Below are 15,833 nucleotides of genomic sequence, written 5' to 3' on the forward strand. Positions count from 1 at the left end.
GAGAAAAAAATGTATTTTTCTTTTTGTTTATTTATTTTCATTTTACAACTTAAAAAAAAAATTCATTTTTTTAAAAATAAAAAGACGGAGATTATAAAAGGCTCGAAGCGACGACGTTTAGGATCACTTCTGGGGAAAGAGAACGATCTGAAAGATCATTTCTTGAGCGAAGGGAAAAGAAGAGCTCTACTAAAGCAGTCGAAAGACTCCAACTTCGCTGCGACTCTCGACTTTGATTCTGTTCCCAATCCATTGTGCCGAAGCTAATCGATCCGAATATGAGTGTAAGTTCATCATCTGAAACTCGAATTTCTATTCCTCATTACATTCCGATTCTAACATTCATCGATCTTCCGATTTTTCTATGCAGCCCGTTGATTCTAATCAGGCGAACCACGGTCTTCTCTGCCCCGAAGCTCCCATTCAAAGAACTCAGTACGCTCTCTCTCTCTCTCTCTCTCTCTCTCTCTCTGTTTGTTTCTGTGGTTACTTTTTGGTGTTAGACTATACGTTTCGTATTCTAGAGCTGGGAATTTTAGGGTTCTAAAGACCTAAGGTTCGAATTTAGAGTTAAACAGTGAATGAATGGACAAATCGAGGTATTAAAATCGACTACTTCTTCTGTCTAATAGATATCCCTATGTGACTGGTACATCCGTGGTTGCCATCAAATACAAAGATGGGATTTTAATGGTTTCTGATTTGGGAGGTCAGTCAAAAATTCTCTCCATTTTTATATTTCTACATCCAGTGAACTGTTCATTTTATTATGTCTCTCAGCATGTTTTTCACTTTTTATTTGTTGATAACAAAACACTTCTGGAAGTGATGTTTCTTTCTTTATGTGATTTCGAATCTCTGATGTATGTATTGCCAAATTATAAGGCAAACCCGTCTGTATTACTTATATGGCGCTTTAACTAACTACAGGCTCCTATGGTTCCACACTGCGGTATAAGAGTGTGGAGCGAATCAAAGCTATTGGAAAACATTCTCTACTTGGAGCAAGCGGAGAAATTAGTGACTTTCAGGAGTTATTGAGAAATCTTGATGAGCTTATGTAAGCCTAAGATGTTTGCTTTATTCTATCTCTTTGATTATGATGCTGTTCTGCATTGGAATTCAGTTGCTTGTTTTGTGCATCGATTTTGATTTACAACTTGAGTGAAATCTCTGATCGTATCGAACGGTGCAGCTTGTATGATAACATGTGGGATGATGGTAATGCTTTGGGGCCAAAGGAGATCCATAGCTACTTAACTCGAGTGATGTATAACAGGCGGAACAAGTTCAACCCACTTTGGAACTCGCTTGTTCTCGGTGGGGTGAAGAACGGGCAAAAGTATCTTGGCACGGTAGATCTTTGGTTCTCTTCGCATTCATTAAAATAAGTTCCTAATATCCGTTGTAAAATAAGATGCTTCATCAGCTAACATTTAGCCACTTTTATTCAGGTTAATATGATAGGTGTAACTTTTGAAGATGATCATGTTACTACTGGCTTTGGCAATCACCTTGCACGACCAATTCTTCGTGATGAGTGGCACGAGAACCTGACTTTTGTAGAAGGTGTGAAATTGCTGGAGAAATGCATGAGGGTTCTCTTATACCGTGATAGATCGGCTGTCAACAAGCTCCAGGTTTGGATTTTTCTATGAGCTACCTTCATTACTTTCTTTGCTGTATACTTTGTGAGCGTGTGATTCGCTTCTGCTTGTATTATCAAATCTCATAAAATAGCCACCCAACACTAACATTTGATCTTCATAGAAATTCATTAGATTTTAAGGTATCATAAAGAGTTAGATCACTATTTTGTTTCGGCCCATAATAGTAGCTACTATCTAGTTTCTGGAACCCATGTTTTGTTCACTGATTATAAGACTTCAATGTCTGGATGTTATTCTCATCATCACATACATTTGAATATGAAATTTACAGATTGCAAAAATAACTGAAGAAGGTGTGACAATCTCCCAACCCTACTCTTTAAAAACATTCTGGAACTACTCTGCTTTCGAGAATCCGACTTCGGGTGCTGAAGGGTCATGGTAGATCGAAGCTTTGTCGTTTATCCGAGATTCCATTTCGGTGAATCGCTGTTTGGGGCGCAACAATTGATAGATCTAAGTAAGTTAGATGCGTCTTTAGATACTTGGTTCTTACTTTGGATTTGTATGGAATCTCTACTTGAACTATCAACTATATCCAACTTGGGGAATGTTTGATTTGATTTCTTGATATTATTATGATCACAACCGGTTGCTTTTCCATTATGAATCTGCCTACTCAATTGCTTGAACCCTTTGATTCACATGAAGTAAAGTTCAATCTAGTTTGTTGTGGGAAAAGCTCTGATTTGTGAGGTTGAAAGTTGAAACTAAATAGATCGAGACGTTATGCTGATACTTCAAAAGGAATTTGGATATCGACACTAATCCAAGTCCTAAACTACAATATAAGTAGGTAAATGACATCGTAAGAGTTTAGCATAATACGACATCAAATACTAAATACTAAATCGAAAGTTTTAAGTTAAAAGAGATCTTCTAATCTTTTTGTTAACTAACACTATGAACATTCTCGTACCTCTAAAGGAGAAGGTACATGAACTTGGGGAGCCATTCTTCGCATTGTATATTCAAATCTTCGGCTTGCTCCGTAGAAGATATGATGCCGACACTGGAACTCGGATTAGGAACAAGCGTCGGTACCATCTCTCCTGCGAAGTAAGCCTTCCATTGCTTTTGTTGCAGACCAATCTTTGTGTTGCTTCTAAATTGTATAGAGAAAAGCTTCCATCTTCCCATCCAGATTGAGATCCAGCTTCTTCGTCTTATGTTTTATGCATATTTAATTTTTGAATGCATTATTTGAAGCTGGAAAAGTCAACTGAATCATTCTTACTTGTTATTTATTTCTGGTGGTTGAGGCTTCATGTCTCTTTTAAAGACAGCTGCATAGTTTTCAATTACATTTACAATATCATGTCTGAGCTCACTCCTCCTACGTCACCTCTATTCAAGCTTCAAAGACAGCCGCAGTTTGGGTGTATTTGAAAATTTTGTTGGACCAAGTCAAAAGTTGAGGAGAACGGACCATTCATTATAAGATTTTTGGGTTAAGTCGTTGGGTTTCTGATTTCTCATATCAGTTGAAGGGGGGAATGAACCAACCATGTTGTTGGGTTTGGGAGTTTCTGGTTTCCCACATTAGTTAGAGAGGAGAACGAAGTAGATATCTACCGGCGGTAATTTTGGACTTGTTACCAATGGTATCAGAGTTACACATACCACTGAGGACGTTGACCCCAAGGATGGATTGTGAGGTCCAAAACTCTCCTTAGCAAAGACATTTAAAAACTTAGGAAAGCTCAAAGAAAAAAAAGTAGCTTGGGCGGTTACAAATTCATTATTTTTTACTAAAATTTCAAAACCAAACATTTATATAAGTAGAAATTCATTTTTGGGTTATTTAATTAAAAACATTCAAACTTAAAAACAGATGAATTTTCAGTTCTAAATTGTCGGATATCTTATTACCTGTGCAAAAAAGCTTGGCTTTAGATTAAAACTTGAACGGGTTTTAGGAAGAATGACCAAACAATCAACAAATAGAACCATTATATGTGCCATGAAATTAAGTAGAAAGAAGACTATTCAGATAGGACAATATAAGCAACGACATTTAGTGTTAAGTAATATTATGAGTATCTCAGCAGAAACATAGAATTCGAAAACTTTCGAGCAACAGGGCGAGAAGAGCAGAAGACCAAACAACAAACAACACAAAAAAAGACCTTATGAGCCATATAGCTGCGCCACCGTCTATCAAGCACCCAATTCTGGGACTGGGTACCTAACAATGACCAACGCCAACAACTATAATCACAAAAGCAAATAAAAAGACTCGATAAAGCAGCACCACCACCAACAAAAACCATCAGGTCTTTATTTCGACATTTATACTTGTAAACCTCAGGCAGACCCAGCTGAGGTTTTCCCACTACGGTTCACTTTCCACCCTTCTTCACTGCGGACTTGGTAACCTTGGCACCACTTGGATCCTTTTTCTCGACCGACTTGATGACTCCGACAGCCACGGTCTGTCTCATGTCCCTCACAGCAAAACGTCCAAGAGGTGGGTACTGGGAGAAGGTTTCCACCACCATGGGCTTGGTGGGAACCATCTTAATCATACCCGCATCACCATTTTTCAAGAACTTCGGCTCCTTCTCGAGTTCTTTACCAGATCGCCTGTCGATCTTGGTCAGAATCTCAGCAAACTTCACGGCAATGTGAGAGGTGTGGCAATCAAGCACTGGAGCATAGCCATTGCCAATCTGCCCTGGGTGGTTCATGATAATGACCTGAGATGTGAAGTTGGCAGCCTCCCTGGCAGGATCATCCTTTGAATTGGAAGCAACGAAACCACGCTTGAGATCCTTGACAGCAACATTCTTCACATTGAATCCGACATTGTCACCAGGAAGAGCCTCTGGGAGAGCTTCATGGTGCATCTCCACAGACTTAACTTCAGTGGTCAATCCAGATGGGCCAAAAGTGACGACCATACCAGGCTTGAGTACCCCAGTCTCAACACGTCCAACAGGTACAGTGCCAATACCACCAATCTTGTACACATCCTGGAGTGGAAGACGGAGTGGCTTGTCCGAGGGCCTCTTGGGCTCCTGGATCAAGTCAAGAGCCTCGAGGAGGGTTGGACCCTTGTACCAGTCGAGGTTCGTTGACCTCTCAATCATGTTGTCTCCTTCGAAACCAGAGATGGGGACGAATGGGATTTTGTCAGGGTTGTATCCAACCTTCTTGAGGTAGGAAGAAACTTCCTTCACAATTTCGTCATACCTTGCCTTGGAGTACTTGGGGGTGGTGGCATCCATCTATGAAACGAAGGGTAAAAGCAAAATTTAAGTTACAAATGAAAACTAAAGGACGACAATGTTACACTAACAGGATAATAAGCCATTATATGTGAAGAATTCTCACCTTGTTGCAGCAGCAGATCATCTGCTTGACACCAAGAGTAAACGCAAGCAAAGCATGCTCACGGGTTTGCCCATCCTTTGAAATACCGGCTTCAAAACCACCAGTAGTGGAATCAATAATGAGAACAGCGCAATCGGCCTGTGAGGTACCAGTAATCATGTTCTTAATGAAATCACGATGTCCAGGGGCATCGATAACGGTGCAGTAGTATTTTGTGGTCTCGAACTTCCACAAAGCAATATCGATGGTAATACCACGTTCACGCTCAGCCTTGAGTTTGTCCAACACCCAGGCATATTTGAATGACCTCTTGTTCATCTCAGCAGCCTCCTTCTCGAACCTTTCAATAACACGCTTGTCGATACCACCAAGCTTGTAGATCAAGTGTCCGGTGGTTGTAGACTTCCCAGAGTCGACATGGCCAATGACCACAATGTTGATGTGAGTCTTCTCTTTTCCCATTTTGAAATTGTAACCTGAAACGATCAATAATTGTAAACCAATCGATCAGTTTAACGAACAACGTCCACCGTACATGTAATTCAATGATACCTCTTCGATATATTTCAATTAAATCTATGAAAAAAAAAACTAATCCAGTTCGCGGATCTTCTAGGACGTGAGAACAGAAAACACAATTATCAATGACAATTCCTTCTAAAATTAAAAGAAAACGAAAACCAAATCCTCCAGAAACTCAACGAATATTACCAAGATCATCTAAATGTTATAACATTATTCAATGATGATAATCCCTTGTACATAATCGCAACAACAATCGTCTAGTTCAACAAACGCGAAACAGAAGACCAATCCTCCTAGACCCAAACAAACATTAAAAAATGCCACAAACTAAATCAAAGACGATAAAATTCAAAATCCTCCAAAACGAATCAACACCTAAATAGATCTACACATCAAAACGAATCCGCCATACAGAAATGGATTAAAAGTCATGCATTCATAAAGAGCAATTAAATCCTATACAAAAACTAATCATCAAGATAAGATAGAATCAAACCTCAAAAGACGAAGATTGATGAATGAGAGAGCTGCCGCGGAATCAAGAAACGAGGGTTACAAAAGAGGAAGGAGATGAAGAATGGTGGAGCTCTTAGACTATCTATAGGAGATCCCCATGACGCATAGCTGGCTAGGGTTTCTTCCTCATCCGTCGGATTTTGAGGGATATGATCCAACGGTTATAATTAACTTCTTAAAGTAGACTGGATACCGGACAAATGCGTGGATCGATTTCAATAATTCTCGTTTATTTGCTTTTTTAAATAACATAATAAAATATTCACTTCCAAATTGAGTCTTCTTTTGATAAATATAGTTAAATTATTAAATTGGAAATTAAATTTATTAGAAGAAGGAAGCCACGTGTCAGTAGCATAACATTTTAATATTTTTAATTAATTTAATTTCTAAATTTTTGCTAGTTTTCAAATTAATTTCTAAAATTGTAAATGAATTTAAAAATAAAATTCATAAAAACAATTTATAGAGTAAAAAGGTATTTTTTAAAAGAAAAATATTTAAAAAATTACGTTAAAACAAAAATAAAAATAAGAAATAAAAAGTAAACGAGTTTTATTAACAGACTGGAAGCTTATGAACAAACCCTAAAGGGAGAAGAAACTGAAATTTAAAAAAAAAAAAAAAAAAAAAAAAAAAAAAAAAAAGCAATGGAAATTATAGTTTTATTTCCCGCCATTTTCCATTCCACTAATCAAAACGCTTCTAATCGCCTCGTCCACTCTTCTTCCCTTTCCCTTTCGCTTTCCCTCTCCCTCTCCCTCCTTCCTTCCTCTCTCCTCCTCCTCTTCTCCTCCTCCTTGTGCGGCGGCGCAATCTCCGCTGACGGCAGAATCACCACCTCGTACTGCGCGCTCAGCAACCGGTCGAGGTCGTCCTCTGTTATGTCGAATGCTGTTGCCACTGCCGGGCTTCTTAGAGTGTGGAAAATCGAATTCGCACCGGCCAAGAACTGCGGTCGATTCCTGCGCGATGACGTGGTGAATCCGAAGAACTCGAATGGACCTGTTCTCGATGCGATTTGGCAGAATGGGAAGTATCTTGGAACCCAGAAGACGTCCCCTTCGGTTACTTCTGTGTCCATGGCGGAGGTTCCGTTTGGATATACGATCTGTATTGTGCCTGTGCCTCTGAGGACGATGCCGTACTCTGCCGCGGTTGGATTTATGTGTGGCGCCATCATGGATCCCTGTAATAGAGGTCATTCGTATTGAATCGAACATCGAGGGAGGTACGTAAAACTAATTGAGAGGACAATTAGGGATTCGGTGGATTAGATTTACCGCTGTGAGATTGACGAGATACACTCCAATTCCGGAGTGACCTAGAGGAGAATACTCGTGCTCGTCTAGGGCAACGCTCCATCCGTAGGCGTTGCTGAAGTCTGGGGTTTTGTCGTAGAGGTTGTACGAATCGGGGGATTTTCCTGTTCTTGTTCTTTTTGTTTTGTCCCGATTTTCGTTTCCAAAGATCAAACTCACGAGATTCCTCCATGACCATGGCTTATTCTTCTCTGCTTCTTTGCCATCTTCATTGATGTTAGCTATTTTATTTCCTTTGTCTCCATCTTTCACCTGCAGAAACTTACTCCAAACCCCCGGCGATTCAGTATCCGAGACGTAAACGATTGGACCCTGTCGTTGCCTAGATAGAATCCTCCTTAATTCTGTATAAGAAACCTGTGGAGTAAATTGATGTGTGAAAATCCATTGTTAACGGCAAGCAGAGTGCTGTGAGTATAATGTTTCAAATTTAGAGAAGCAGATCAGGGATTTTAGTCGAATTTCTTACATTAAATGCTGTAGCCAATGTATCCTGGTCGAAACCTGCTAGAACTGATACCGGATAGGTTCCTCCGCCGATGAAGAAGGACTGCAATTGTAAGAAAAAAACAATCAAAATTTCATTACTAATTCCGGATTCCGATCACATTCCAACCCCCATTATCACCAAGCTGAGAAATTACCTGGAAAGTACCATAACTCAAGCTCTCAGATTTGTCAATGCTGCAGATAATTTGAAGTCTCTGTCCTTCCCCTACGTTCACCATGTAAAATACTGAACCGGCTGGGATCCGGTACACATCTCCGCCCTTCATCCTCCTCTCTGCTAACTCGTCTTTGTAAATCAATCCCACTTTCACTTCCCCTGCAACCATTTACATTTCCCTTTCCCTTCAATTGGCTGAAAATTTCCCATTTCATTCACTCTAGCTTACAAAACTAAATGCATGTTAAGATTGTGAAAAAGATTTCATGGGTCCTGTATTTGAATCCCTTTTCTTGAAAAGATTATTCAGTGAGGGACCCAAAAGCTGGAATTTGAGGGAGTGATATCTCAAATTTATATCTGAGCCCATACAGATTTTGGAATGCAGGGCCAATTGTGAGATCCCACATGATTGGGGAGGAAGAATGGGGAGGAGAATGAAGCTTTCTTTATAAAGATGTAAAATCATCTCCCTATCAATCAAGTTTAAGAGGAAGCACAAAAAAAAAAAAAAAAAAAAAAAAAATCCAAAAAGGACAATATTGGCGGTGGGCTTGGACAGTTACAAATGATATAAGAGCACGATCTCCGACAATATGCCAACAAGGAGGTTGAGCCCTTAAGGGAGTGGACACGAAGAGGGTGTGCCACCCAACCTCGGGCAATATGCCAACAAGGAGGCTGAGCCCTTAACGGAGTGGACATGAAGATGGTGTGCCACCAAAAATGCTGATCCCCAAAGGGATGGATTGGGGACCTCACATCGATGGGAGAAGGGAACAAAGTGCCAGCCCACATCCATGAGAGAGGAGAATCGGAGCATTCTTTATCATGGTTGGAAACCTCTCCCAGGCAGGATACGTTTAAAAACTCAAGGAGGACGATATCTGCACTTGCATGGCCTTATTGAATATTGAAAATCACTTTTATTGGTTCATTGTGGTAGAGTGCTTTTCTAGTTCCTTAATGGTGACTTATGGATGCATGTAAGCAAGAAGAAGGAGTTGAGAAAGAAGACTGCAATTACCTCTGCGGACAAAGAGAATCAAGCTGGAGTCCAAATACTGAGGGACGAACAGGGACTTAGGTTCCATGGTGATGAAGCCGATATGCATGGGCCTGTCAAGAATCCTTGAAGCTGGACTTCTAATCACCCTCATTTCCCCTGCTTCTGTCTCTATAACCCGCTTCGAATCCTCTAGCAGAAACCGTTCTTTACTTCTAAACTCTCTCTCTTCCTCTCTCTCTCTCCACCATTCTTCTTCTTCTGCTGCTTCTGCTTCCTCCTTAATCCCAATCGCATTTCCCAGAACAGCAATAATCAACAGCATCACAAGGGCTTCTTTCTTCCACATCTTTGCTCTCTGTTTCATCCGAATGTGTTTCTGGGTTATTTTCTGGTTGTGGTAATGAGTGGCGTTGGTGAGGCTTTATGAAGATGAAGCTCAGAAGATTGAGGAAGACGCGTGTCGATCATGCAAGTTTCTGAGTTTTGGTGGCGGGTTTTAATTTCGACACAGTTGAGATGTTTTAGGGACATTCAGACCAGGATAGAGTCGCTCACTTGGATAGCTAAAAACACCACTTGCCATTTGTTTCATTTATGTGTTCGTTCTTTTGTTGCTATTCACTAATTTTGTCACAGGCTGGACTTCGGCTAAAATTGGAGCCAGGTGATTTAGGTTTTTGGTTCACTCGACCCGAGCGAGGTATTCGATTAGGAATTTTAGGTCTTTGAATTTCAGGATTTATTTAAAATATTCAATAACTTAATGGTTAATTTATTATTTGTTAGTTACTCTGTTGTTAAATTGACTCAATTTCCTCTTCGTATATGGTTACTTGATGAGTTTAATTGAATTTTGTGGATCTCTTTTCTAAGTTATTTAAAAAAAACATATTTATTAGTCATTAGTTAAATCATTAAAATTTAAAATATCAAACAAACTATAATGCATGTCTAATAGAAATGTAAAATATTTTTCATCTTTAAAGTAGGATAAGGATGAATTGTAACTTTATTTTTAGTTGATTGGGTTGACTCGACCCTAAAAAATGTCAAGAATGACCCAAATTTTTTTAACTAAAAATTCAACCCAACCTAATATATAAATATTTAATTTAACTTCATTTTTACTTAATTTCAATAAATTGTTATTATTATTTTCATTTTAAAGTTTTAAGTTGGTGTTAGCTATTGATTTAAATCATTTTAGTTTTTTTCTTAACAAAAAAAAAAAATCATTTTTAGTATTTTTAATGGAAACTAAATCGAAGTATATTGAGTGTTAAAAAAAATATTCCTTCAGTCAGGTGGTTATAATATTTTTCAATGTCTTACTGTAATTATAATGATAAATAAAATATATTTTAGTTGAAATATTAAATATTGAAAAAATATTTATAAAAATAAATTTCAATGAAAATCTTGCACTGCAATTATTTTTAGTTTTATTTAATGTTATTTATTAAAATTAATAGCGCGAAGGAAATTTGTGTTCTTCAATAATATCTTCCGCCTTTTGTCTTTCTGCCTTTTCGAAGAAGCTTTTAAATCCTTAAAACTCCAACAACATGGCGATTGCAACGGTAACCTGTCCACGATCCCCCAACTCATTTCCACTGGATCGACCAAAAATGGCGGATTCAAGTTCCGGGTTACCGCCATATAACGATGACGACAATACCCACAAAGGCGTCCCAAATATTCCGGTTGAGATCGTGAGCGACGAGGAAATGGCCCTAATCGAAGCTGCCTTAGCCGCCGCCGTCACCACTGCTCGATCTTCAAGCTCCGCCATTCATCCACCTTCTTGTTCGTCTCAGAATCTCTTTAACACCAGGTCTATTCACTCTATTACTCTTCTATCCAAAAGGGGCCTCCCTTCTTCCCAGCTAGATGTTGAGGATCTCTGCAAATCTTCGAGTACCCAGAAGAAGATCAAAGTCAATGAATCGCTTCTGCAACGTTTTAGAAGGAATAAGGGGTTGGCCGTCACTGATATTACTCGCACGGTATGAATTTCTTGTTTCGATTTGCTTTGGGTTTGTGTGTGGCTGTTAGATGTTGATTTGATTCGATCGGATTGAACTTGAAGAACTAAATTTGTTTGTTTATGTAATTTTTTCCTGATATGGTATATGCAGGAATGGTGTGAAAAACAGATGGAGTTATGTCTTCTTTCTGGAGTTAGGAAGAAAACCAAAGCTATGGAAGCAGGTATTGCACGCCACGCCATGCTTGAAGCAGAGGTAAACTTCTAGTCTTCAGATTGCACATTTCATTTGTGGATGTTCTTTAGTATACCTGTTTCTTACTTCGGGTAAGAATATAGAAACTTTTTCCTAGTAGACGCGATCGTGGGGCTGACGGTGATTTGTAACGGGCCAAAGCAGATGATATCTTCGACTTGGGTTGTTACAAATGGTATTAGAGCCAAGCATTGTGTGGTGTGCCAGAGAGAATGTTGGCTCCCAAGGGGGTGGATTGTGAGATCTCATATTGGTTGGAGAGGGGAACGAAACATTCCTTATAAGGGTGTGGAAACATCTCCCTAGTAGGCGCGTTTTAAAATCGTGAGGCTGACAATGATATGTAACGAGTCAAAGCGGACGATATATGCTAGTGTGGGCTTTGGTTGTTACAAATAGTATTAGAGTCAAGCACTGAGCGGTGTGCTAGTGAGGATGTTGGCTCCCAAGGGGGGTGGATTGTGAGATCTCACATCGTTTGGAGAGGGGAACAAAGTATTCCTTATAAGGGTGTAGAAACCTCTCCCTAGTCGATGCGTTTTATAACTGTGAGGCTGATGACGATACGTAACGGGCCAAAGTGGACGATATCTGCTAGCGATGGGCTTGGGTTGTTACAAATGGTATCAGAGCCAAGCACTGAGCGGTGTGCCAGTGAGGACGTTGGCCTCCAAGGGGTGAATTGTGAGATCTCACATTGGTTGGAGAGGAAAACGAAGCATTTCTTATAAGGGTGTGGAAGCCTCTCCCTACTCGACACGTTTTAAAACCATGAGGTTGACGGCGATACGTAATGAGCCAAAGTGACAATATTTGCTAGTGATAGGCTTGAGTTGTTACAAATGGTATTAGTGTCAAGCACTAAGCGGTGTGCCAGTAAGGACGCTGGCTCTCAAGGGGGGTGGATTGTGAGATCTCACATCGGTTGGAGAGGGGAACAAAGCATTCCTTATAAGGGTGTGGAAACCTCTCCCTAGTCGACGTGTTTTAAAATCGTGAGGCTGATGGCAATATGTAACGGTCCAAAGTGGACAATATCTGTTAGCGGTGGGCTTGGGCTGTTACACTTAGCCCCCCTCCCCCCGAAAATGGCTTTTGCAACCACGTGATGCTTGAACCATTTATCACATATTTGACCATGCTAGGACTGAGTTTTCTGTGTTAGTTCCACTATGGATAGCTGCCTAAAAGCCTATAGCATTTAGTGTCAAGTACCAGTTTTAACCGTATTGTACTTGAATCCGTGTAGGTTGTAAAAAAAGTCAAAGTTCAGGTGAAATCAGCCGAAGATAATTGGGCTTTGAAGCTTCTTAATTTTACATTTGGTGTAAACCAACTACTGTTTGAAGGATTGACTCGGGAACTGCCTGTGTAAGTCTCACGTTTTTGTGTCCGGTTGCCCAATCAATATTGTTTGTCCATCAGCAGACATTATAGTTACACCCATAAACTGTTATGCCTGTGGTCGGACATATTTGTACACTTCAGGGACTTTAAGGTTGAAAATCTGGCAGCTCTACTGCCTCATGAAAAGGAGAATTGTGAGATTCTACGTCGGCTGGGAGGAAAACAGAACATTCTTTATAAAGGTGTGGAAACCTCTCCCTAACAAACGCGTTTTAAAAATCTTGAAGGGAACCCGAATGGGAAGGCTCAAAGAGGACAATATCTGCTAGCGGTGGGCTTGGGCTATTACAAATGGTATCAAAGCCAGACACCGAGCGGTGTGCCAACAAGGAGGCTGAGCCTAGAGGGGGTGAACATGAGGTGGTGTACCAACAAGGACGCTGGGTCTCGAATGGGGGTGGATTGGAGGTCTCACATTAGTTGGAGAAGGGAACGAGTGCCAACGAGGACGTTGGGTCCCGAAAGGTGGTGGACTATGAGATCCCACATCAGCTGGGGAGGAGAACGAAGCATTCTTTATAAGGGTGTGGAAACCTTTCCCTAGTATACGCGTTTTAAAAACCTTGAGAGCCTGAAAGGGAAAGCCCAAAGGGAACCATATATGCTAGCGGTGGGCTTGGGCGGTTACACCAACTTTACATTTTGTGGATAACAAACGAAGAAACCGAGTAGGATTATTTCTCTCTCGAGCTTCCATTACTCTCGATCTCACTAAAGTTATGTTTGCATTGGGTCAGAATGGGGTTAGTAGAAGGTGTATGGATGGTTGGTGTGATTGATGAGATCCAAATGTTGGAGATTGGTACCTGCAAAGTTCCAATGTTGATAGACACAAAAACTCGTATGCGACACACAATTCCTGCTGAACCACAACAAAGAAATGGAAAGTACGCAATTACTTACTGTTGTTTCGTTCATCTCTTGCTTGGAAACTATACTGACTTTAACTCTCTATGTTCTTCTTCCAGGCTTCAATTAATGTGTTATAAGTTCTTATTGGACTGTCTGATTTGTGATGGCTTCTCTACCAGACAGTTTTTTGATTTCTTTTCTTTGAATCCTCATTCCATCTTGTCTGAGGAAATTGCCGACAGTTCTGCTTCGTTTGGTTTCACTGCAAAGGTAGAGCTTTTAACTTCTTTTTTCTTTCGTAATAATCATGATGATGATGAAAAAATGATACCAACGGTGAGATTTGACGTCGGTTGGAGAGGGGAACGAGCATTTCTTGTAAGGGTGTGGGAACCTCTCCCTAGTAGATGCGTTTTAGAAACTGTGAGGCTAATGGTGATATGTAATGGGTCAAAACAGATAATATTTGCTAGGGGTGGGTTTGGGTTGTTACAAATGGTATTTGAGCTAGACATCAGGCGGTGTGTTAGCGAGGATGTTGGGCTCATAAGGGGGTGGATTGTGAGATCCCACATCGGTTGGAGAAGAGAATGAAACATTTCTTATAAGGGTGTGGGAACCTCTCTCTAGTAGACACGTTTTAAAAACTGAGGTTGACGGTGATACATAATGGGCCAATGCGGATAATATCTGCTAACGGTGGACTTGGGCTGTTACAAACAGTACAAGAGCCAGACACTAGGCGATGTGCCAACGAAGATGTTGGGCTCCTAAGGGGGGTGGATTGTGCGATTCCATATCGGTTGGTGAGGAGAACGAAGCATTCCTTATGAGGGTGTGAAATTCTCTCTCTAGTAGACGTGTTTTAAAAACTGTGAGGCTGATGGTGATACTTAACATGCCAAAAGTGACAATATATGCTAGCGGTGAGTTTGGGTTGTTACAGATGGTATCAGAGCCATACATTAGGTGGTGTGCCAGCAAGGATGTTGGGCTCCTAAGAATAGTGGATTGTGAGATCCCGGATCGGTTGGAGAGGGAAACGAAGCATTTCTTATAAGGGTCTAGAGACCTCTCCTTAGTAGATGCGTTTTAAAAACTGTGAGGCTACCGACTATATGTAACGAACCGAAGCGGACAATATTTGTGAATGGTGGGCTTGAGCTGTTACAAATACTATCAAAGCTAGACACTAGGCGGTGTGCTAGCGAAGACATTGGCCCCCCTAAGGGGGGTGGATTGTGAGATCCCACATCGGTTGGAAAGGGGAGCAAAGCATTTCTTATAAGGGTATGAAAACTTCTCCCTATTAGACATGTTTTAAAAACCGTGAGGCTGACGGCGATACGTAATGGGTCAAAGTGGACAATATTTGTTAGCGGTGGGCTTGAGCTAATACATCAACTTTACATTTTACGTAAAGTTCTTTAAACATTTTACGCAACGTAACAATTGCGAGTTTACCTAGTGATCTTGTTTGTACAGACTCTTGATGATGTAGTGAGATACTACATAAACTGTTGTAGCATGCTGCCTCCTACTCACAATCAACTCTTACTAAGGTACATAACATTTCCATAATAAAGGATATCATTTCTTTCAATGGTTGTGCTTCATTACATGTTCAACTTTGAACCCTGTTTTCTATACTTCGCCACGAGTTCTTTCTCGCTCGAACGATGCCTGTCGCGTTTCATTATAATAACGGTTTCAGCATCTGAGTTCTGATATCATATGGTTGATTGTCATGGTGCAGATATGAATCACAGAAGGACCAATCTATTATTCGTGAAGATGAATTTGCATATGATCATGGTTGGCTCAAGAGTCAACTCGAGACCTCACTCCAGGTCTGGCATGGACAACGAGAACCCGAATGTACTCCTCCCGAAGAACGATGGAAATGTCGACATTGTCAATATGCTTCCGATTGCCCTGCAAATGCTAGCCTCGACCCTACTCGAAAACCCGAGTAATTCATCTAAAAATGCCAACCAAGACTATCTTATACAAGGTTATGGTTCATACTCCCACTATTCCCGTTCGAAGCTACAATTTAATAGCTAGTGATTTATTTTACTACATATATATCGTATTATTTCAAAAGTTACAATATTATCATTATTTTCTTGTAACGACAATTATAAAAGAAACCATTAAGAAATTTATATAAAAATTACGTTCTGATCAAATATTATTTTAGAAAATTTTATAAAAGGCCATATTTATTGAAAAATTAAAAAGTATTTTTGAAATTAAATTTTATATATATTTTTGTATTTTCGC

General features: G+C 40.1%; 4 protein-coding genes and 1 long non-coding RNA gene across 8 annotated transcripts; 2 read left to right on the forward strand and 3 right to left on the reverse strand.

Annotated features, from left to right (window-relative positions):
* Nucleotides 1-121: 121 nt before the first annotated feature.
* On the forward strand, nucleotides 122-2,273 carry LOC111483953 (proteasome subunit beta type-4-like). 2 transcript variants are annotated; one of them, XM_023130344.1, is made up of 7 exons: nucleotides 122-284; nucleotides 371-435; nucleotides 633-709; nucleotides 931-1,060; nucleotides 1,196-1,355; nucleotides 1,455-1,640; nucleotides 1,942-2,273. In XM_023130344.1, exons 1-7 carry the CDS (start codon nucleotides 279-281, stop codon nucleotides 2,053-2,055), a joined length of 738 nt encoding a protein of 245 aa, XP_022986112.1. In that variant the 5' UTR covers nucleotides 122-278; the 3' UTR covers nucleotides 2,056-2,273. The 2 variants fall into 2 exon arrangements, with proteins under 2 accessions (XP_022986112.1, XP_022986113.1); XM_023130345.1 differs by having other exon boundaries at nucleotides 389-435.
* Nucleotides 2,274-2,401: 128 nt separating this feature from the next.
* Nucleotides 2,402-2,967, reverse strand: LOC111483955. The gene is made up of 2 exons (XR_002718440.1): nucleotides 2,590-2,967; nucleotides 2,402-2,451 (listed from the first exon to the last, which is right to left on the reverse strand). It is a non-coding gene; the product is annotated as an uncharacterized LOC111483955 (long non-coding RNA).
* Nucleotides 2,968-3,644: 677 nt separating this feature from the next.
* LOC111483715 (elongation factor 1-alpha-like) lies at nucleotides 3,645-6,126 on the reverse strand. Its single transcript, XM_023129988.1, has 3 exons — nucleotides 6,028-6,126; nucleotides 5,007-5,482; nucleotides 3,645-4,900 (listed from the first exon to the last, which is right to left on the reverse strand). Exons 2-3 carry the CDS (start codon nucleotides 5,466-5,468, stop codon nucleotides 4,013-4,015), a joined length of 1,350 nt encoding a protein of 449 aa, XP_022985756.1. The 5' UTR covers nucleotides 5,469-5,482; nucleotides 6,028-6,126; the 3' UTR covers nucleotides 3,645-4,012.
* Nucleotides 6,127-6,587: 461 nt separating this feature from the next.
* On the reverse strand, nucleotides 6,588-9,559 carry LOC111483630 (vicilin-like seed storage protein At2g28490). Its single transcript, XM_023129853.1, has 5 exons — nucleotides 9,064-9,559; nucleotides 8,014-8,195; nucleotides 7,839-7,919; nucleotides 7,331-7,726; nucleotides 6,588-7,236 (listed from the first exon to the last, which is right to left on the reverse strand). Exons 1-5 carry the CDS (start codon nucleotides 9,407-9,409, stop codon nucleotides 6,742-6,744), a joined length of 1,500 nt encoding a protein of 499 aa, XP_022985621.1. The 5' UTR covers nucleotides 9,410-9,559; the 3' UTR covers nucleotides 6,588-6,741.
* Nucleotides 7,195-15,727, forward strand: LOC111483632 (exonuclease V, chloroplastic). 3 transcript variants are annotated; one of them, XM_023129855.1, is made up of 9 exons: nucleotides 7,195-7,278; nucleotides 9,682-9,745; nucleotides 10,581-11,051; nucleotides 11,184-11,288; nucleotides 12,538-12,659; nucleotides 13,433-13,582; nucleotides 13,664-13,817; nucleotides 15,033-15,109; nucleotides 15,304-15,727. In XM_023129855.1, the coding sequence occupies exons 3-9, from the start codon at nucleotides 10,611-10,613 to the stop codon at nucleotides 15,521-15,523; spliced, it is 1,269 nt and encodes a 422-aa protein (XP_022985623.1). In that variant the 5' UTR covers nucleotides 7,195-7,278; nucleotides 9,682-9,745; nucleotides 10,581-10,610; the 3' UTR covers nucleotides 15,524-15,727. The 3 variants fall into 3 exon arrangements, with proteins under 3 accessions (XP_022985623.1, XP_022985622.1, XP_022985624.1); XM_023129854.1 differs by lacking the exon at nucleotides 7,195-7,278 and having other exon boundaries at nucleotides 9,611-9,745; XM_023129856.1 differs by lacking the exons at nucleotides 7,195-7,278; nucleotides 9,682-9,745 and adding an exon at nucleotides 9,843-9,924 and having other exon boundaries at nucleotides 10,577-11,051.
* The last annotated feature ends 106 nt before the right edge of the window (nucleotides 15,728-15,833 follow it).

The sequence above is a fragment of the Cucurbita maxima genome, unplaced genomic scaffold, assembly GCF_002738345.1.
Source record: "Cucurbita maxima cultivar Rimu unplaced genomic scaffold, Cmax_1.0 Cma_Scf00009, whole genome shotgun sequence".
Lineage (NCBI taxonomy): Eukaryota > Viridiplantae > Streptophyta > Magnoliopsida > Cucurbitales > Cucurbitaceae > Cucurbita > Cucurbita maxima.

What these genes read in the sequence shown, in the direction of transcription:
- LOC111483715 (XM_023129988.1), bottom strand. Translation starts at nt 5,468, where the DNA reads ATGGGAAAAGAGAAGACTCACATCAACATTGTGGTCATTGGCCATGTC. An exon ending in TGATCTGCTGCTGCAACAAG is followed by an intron (nt 4,901 to 5,006) that starts GTGAGAATTCTT and finishes TTCGTTTCATAG; the next exon opens with ATGGATGCCACCACCCCCAA.
- LOC111483632 (XM_023129855.1), top strand. Translation starts at nt 10,611, where the DNA reads ATGGCGATTGCAACGGTAACCTGTCCACGATCCCCCAACTCATTTCCA. An exon ending in TTGACTCGGGAACTGCCTGT is followed by an intron (nt 12,660 to 13,432) that starts GTAAGTCTCACG and finishes GCATTGGGTCAG; the next exon opens with AATGGGGTTAGTAGAAGGTG. An exon ending in CGTTTGGTTTCACTGCAAAG is followed by an intron (nt 13,818 to 15,032) that starts GTAGAGCTTTTA and finishes TTGTTTGTACAG; the next exon opens with ACTCTTGATGATGTAGTGAG.
- LOC111483630 (XM_023129853.1), bottom strand. Translation starts at nt 9,409, where the DNA reads ATGAAACAGAGAGCAAAGATGTGGAAGAAAGAAGCCCTTGTGATGCTG. An exon ending in TGAGTTATGGTACTTTCCAG is followed by an intron (nt 7,920 to 8,013) that starts GTAATTTCTCAG and finishes TTACAATTGCAG; the next exon opens with TCCTTCTTCATCGGCGGAGG. An exon ending in ATCTCGTCAATCTCACAGCG is followed by an intron (nt 7,237 to 7,330) that starts GTAAATCTAATC and finishes CCTCTATTACAG; the next exon opens with GGATCCATGATGGCGCCACA.
- LOC111483953 (XM_023130344.1), top strand. An exon ending in GCTCCCATTCAAAGAACTCA is followed by an intron (nt 436 to 632) that starts GTACGCTCTCTC and finishes TCTGTCTAATAG; the next exon opens with ATATCCCTATGTGACTGGTA. An exon ending in CGGCTGTCAACAAGCTCCAG is followed by an intron (nt 1,641 to 1,941) that starts GTTTGGATTTTT and finishes TGAAATTTACAG; the next exon opens with ATTGCAAAAATAACTGAAGA.